Raw genomic sequence first — 5,402 nt, 5'->3', positions numbered from 1 at the left:
GGCTATTTGTCATTTCTAATGGATGAGTAATATTCTTCCATTCATTTTTCGATGGACACCGAGGCTCCTTCCACAGTTTGGCTATTGTGGACATTGCTGCTATTTTGTTTTTAAAGATTTTATTTTTAGGTATGTCTACACTCAACATGGTGCTTGAAGTTAGATCCTTGAGATCAAGAGTTGAATGTTCTACTAACTGAGCCAAGTGTACCAAATTTATGAATAGTTCTTAAAAATGACAAATAACTTGTTTCATATATTACCTATTTTTCATGTTTTGCATCAGTGTTTTCCTAAATTATACCACTATATCTGTGTGTGTGTGTGTGTGTGTGTGGGTGGGTGTGTGTGTGTGTGTGTAAGGATGTAGGTAAGTATGACTATTGAGGAATAGATCATACTTACTGAATTTGTACACAAAATAGTAAAGGCAACAGTTGAGTAGCCACTATCCATATATAAACAATATCATTATTTAAGAAACAGAATGATTAATGAAATATAATTAGTGAAATATAAATCCATTTCTGGAAGTTAATATAACTGGCCAATTTAAAATAAACTATTATTTTAACTGAATAAATTTTCTTTTTTTACATTTAAATATTGATATTTCAAATTATAAATACAGAGTAAGCTAATTTTATAGCCTACCACTACCTATTATTTTAGAAACATTTATAAATAATATCTTTTATTTTCCTTAAGCTTTATGCAAGTAAGAAATGAGACAGAAAATTGGATACTGTATCTATTCACTTACTCATGTATTTAAAATATATTATTGAGCAACAACTATGTACCAGGCATTATTTCAGCCACTCATGTTATACAGTAAGCAAAACAAAGAGTTTACACTAGGACATTTAAGTTCTGATAGGTTGGAATGACAATACATAATAAATAATGTTCATAAGTTTATTTAACACGTAAAAGTTGAAAAATGATTTACACAATACATCAAAACACAGCACGGTAAGGAAAAATAGACATGTTGGTATGTTTGGGGGGGTATGAAGAATTTAAGTAAACTGTTCAGGGGGTGGTCTCCTTTAAAAAGTGACATTTGCAAAAGATTGAACTTGACTTAAGATTATGGAATGAAGACTCTGAGACTGCATGGAGTTAAAGCTTACTCAATATATGGAATATTATCAGTTGATTCAAATACATGGCTATGTGGTGAAATAAGCCCACTTCAAAAGCTGGTTGAGAGTCTATTTACTATAATTGTAAAATATGCATCACACCCATTTTATTACACTTCTAAATGAAAATGAGATTGAGATGTGTATTACTGCATTTTAACTCTATTTTTATCTTTTAGGAAAAGAGTGGAATTCATGATGGGATGTGAGAATCAAAGTTTCACCACTGATTTCATTCTTTTAGGACTCTTTTCTTCCTCCCAATCAAGTCAAATTTTCTTTTCCTTTATATTCATCATTTTTTTTGATAACTTTAACAGAAAACACAATCATGATCCTTCTTGTCCTCAGGGACTCAAGACTCCATACTCCAATGTATTTCCTGCTCAGCCATCTCTCTTTCATGGACATCTTGCATATTTCCAACATTGTTCCCAAAATGATCATCAACTTTCTCTCAGGCAGCAGAACTATTTCATTTGCAGGTTGTGGCTTCCAAATATTTCTATCCCTCACCCTCCTGGGTGGTGAGTGCCTTCTCCTGGCGGCAATGTCTTATGATCGCTATGTAGCCATCTGTCATCCACTGCACTATCACATTCTTATGAATGACTATGTTCGCAATCTCATGGCTGCAGGGTCCTGGCTTGTTGGGACCATCAACTCCATAGCTCACATGGTTTATGCCCTGCACTTTCCTTTCTGTGGCTCAAGAGCCATTGATCACTTTTTCTGTGAAGTCCCTGCCATGTTGAAATTGTCTTGTGAGGACACAACACTCTATGAACAAGGAGTTTATGTAAGTGGTTTAATTTTTCTACTTGTCCCTTTCTCCCTAATCCTTGTTTCTTATGTGCAAATTCTTCTTACTGTCCTTAAAATGAAATCATCAGATGCACGTAAAAAGTCATTTTCTACCTGTTCCTTCCACATGATTGTGGTCACGATGTACTATGGGCCATTTATTTTCACATACATGAGACCCAAAGCATACCACACACCAGGCCAGGACATGTATTTGGCAATATTCTACACCATCATCACACCTACACTCAACCCTATCATCTACAGCTTTAGGAATAAAGATGTTCTGGAGGCAATGAAAAATATGTTGAAAAGTAAATTTCTCCATTAAAGAGAGTAATACACTCAGCATAATACCCTCCAGGGTATTATGCTGAGTGAAGTAAGTCAATCGGAGAAAGACAAACATTACATGTTCTCATTCATTTGGGGAATATAAATAATAGTGAAAGGGAATAGAAGGGAAGGGAGAAGAAGTGTGTGGGAAATATCAGAAAGGGAGACAGAACATAAAGACTCCTAACTCTGGGAAATGAACTAGGGGTGGTGTAAGGAGAGGAGGCCAGGGGGTGGGGGTGAATGGGTGATGGGCACTTGACACTGGGTGTTATTCTGTAAGTTGGCAAATTGAATGAAGAAAGTTTCATAGGTATTTGTTTTATAACACATACATTTAAAAACGTATTGCCACCCCCCACTAAATTTCTAGGAAATCATAAATGTTGTCTTTTATACTGAAATCACATTGTATGAGATCTATCTATATAACATTTGTAATTTATGAAACGGTAAACTTATAACCTTAATGGTGCAACCACTTTTCAAAAATTCATAAAAAATTACAGGCAAAATGGTGTATATGTTCAAAAGGTAAAAACTTCTAGTTATTAGAAACATAAATTAAGAATAAGTAAGTCTTGCAATGTAATGAACAACATGGTGATTCTGGTTAACAATGTTTGATTGTATCTTAGAAAGTTCCTAATGGGTAGGTTTTTGAAGTTTTCATATAAGAAAATGAATTGTAACTGTGTGGTGCTAGATGATAACTCAATTTATTGTGATAATCATTTTATAATATATACATGTTTTAAATTATTATGAGGTACACTTAAGAACAGTACAATTATATCAATTATGTCTCAATAAAATAGAAAAATCAACTAATGCATTGTATTATGTAATAAATATGTATTCAGTGTATAGTATGTAAATTATTAAATATATATTTAATAAATATATTAGGTAATATAGCCATTAGAAACGACAAATACCCACCATTTGCTTTGACATGGATGGAACTGGAGGGTATTATACTGAGTGAAATAAGTCAATTGGAGAAGGACAAACATTATATGGTCTCATTCATTTGGGGAATATAAAAAATAGTGACAGGGAATAGAGGGGAAAGGAGAAAAAAATGAGTGGGGAATATCAGAAATGGAGACAGAACATGACATACTGCTAACTCTGGGAAACCAACTAGGGGTGGTGGAAGGGGAGGTGGGCAGGAGGTGGTGGTGACTGGGTGATGGGCACTGAGGTGGGCACTTGATGGAATGAGCACTGAGTGTTATTCTATGTGTTGGCAAATTGAACACCAATAAAAATAAATTTACAAAAAAATAAAAAATAAATAAAATGTAGTACTCTTTAAAAATAGTAAGAATCTAAAAACATGAAGATTTGAATCAGAATTTCATTATCTTTCAGAGTCCATGAAAGTGAATTGAAATTGTATATGCAATCCTCTACTTTATACTCTACCATGCCATCTAGAAACATGATACATTTACTTACCTCTCCTTTCATAAAATTCTGAGAGAAAACTGTCTTTATGTCAGTATTTCATATTTCTTGATGACTTTATATACAATAAATGTGCAAATTTAGATCCATCTGTAATGTCATAGAATAGAATTATGAAGAAAAAGAATTATGTTTACGGCCCTTTTATATTAATTGTGTCTCCTCCTATACTTCCTGAGCATTCTGATGGTATCTAGTTAAATCCAACTAAATTGCAAGTTACATATATTATAAGCAGATATTGATTTTTACTTATTTTCTAAAAGTCAATATCTCTTTTGGTTGCAGGAGTGTTTACCACAATATTTTTTGAAGAGATTATTTATTTATTCATAAGAGAAGCAGAGGCTTAGGCAGAGGGAGAAGCAGGGTCCCTGCAGGAAGCCCAATGAAGGACTCGATCCCAGGATCCCGGGATCACGACCTGAGCCAAAAGCAGATGTTCAACCATGGAGATATCCTGATGCTCCTCTTTACTACAACATATATGGCCACTGCTTCCAGGAAAATGTTGAGCAACATACATGTTACTTGCATTTAACATGCTGATGGGAAATACTAAAACTGTTTTATTTATTTTATTTTTTAAAAGATTTTATTTATTTGAGAGAGAAAGCGAGAGAAACAGAGAGAGCACATGAAGGGAAGGAGCAGAGGGAGAGGGAGAGAGAAATTCTGGCAGACTCCACGTTGGGCCTGAAACTCCACTTAAGGCTCCATCTCCTGAAACTAAAATCATAACATGAGATGAGATCAAGAGCTGATGCATAACTTACTGCACCGCCATGACATCCTGACTGTGCTTCATTTTTAATGCAAAAAGGGCATGGATTTTAATATAGTAAATACTTTTTTATTGGTCTATACCACCAAAGACGTTTTGTTTTTAGTTCTGCAGGAATTTATGTGGGTTTTTGTTGTTGTTGTTTTACAACTTTTATTCCCATTGCTGTGATGCCATGATTTTTCTCCAATTTACAATCAGTATTGACTCATGTCAATGTCTTACATCCAATTCACCAGCATATTTGTTGGCTGCACCTTAGAACAGGTTCCATATATACACCATCATCCCTGCAGACCCTCGGCTCAGCCACCACTGTTCCTGGTTTGGTTCCATGAAGAATTTGTAACTGCTCTTCCAATTTCCATCTTTTTTCTTCTAGAATGTCTCCATGACACAACCAGAGGTATTCTCTAGAAAAAATTGCCAGGAGAGATATGTCTCTGCTCAAATTTCATCAATAGATCATATAAGTCCAAATTATTTATGGACTTACATAAACTGCTATTGGTTACATACCTGAAATTACCCGCAGTGTGTCCCTCCCTCATTGGATTGTTAGAGCTGTCCTCTCAACTATTCCTCATGGTCTTAATGCCCTTGCTCTATTTTCCCCTTCCCTAGCACTTCTGTTCTACAAAAATGGCCTTCAGATAACTCCCTTAGCACATCCAGATCATTTTTTATTTTCAATAATGCAATTTATTTACTCTTTTATTTTTAAGAGAATAGTTATTTTTTAAAATATATATCATAAAAGGCCATAATCATTAGGAATTGGGAATTGTTCTGAAAATACTTGCCGGATTTTTATTTTCTTTTTATTTTAAATTTCTTTTTATTGGGGTTCAATTTGC

At 34.3% G+C, this 5,402-nt stretch overlaps 1 protein-coding gene across 1 annotated transcript; it reads left to right on the top strand.

The window, feature by feature from the left end:
* The first annotated feature begins 1,343 nt into the window (after positions 1–1,343).
* Positions 1,344–2,283, top strand: OR2AJ1 (olfactory receptor family 2 subfamily AJ member 1). Its single transcript, XM_025987359.1, is given in 2 exon segments — positions 1,344–1,448; positions 1,450–2,283. Coding segments are annotated over 2 exon segments (939 nt in total).
* Positions 2,284–5,402: the final 3,119 nt, after the last annotated feature.

The sequence above is a fragment of the Vulpes vulpes genome, chromosome 7 (genome assembly GCF_048418805.1).
Source record: "Vulpes vulpes isolate BD-2025 chromosome 7, VulVul3, whole genome shotgun sequence".
Classification (NCBI taxonomy): domain Eukaryota; kingdom Metazoa; phylum Chordata; class Mammalia; order Carnivora; family Canidae; genus Vulpes; species Vulpes vulpes.
Note: the sequence above shows the minus strand (reverse complement) of the source record. Positions and strands in the feature narration are given on the sequence as shown.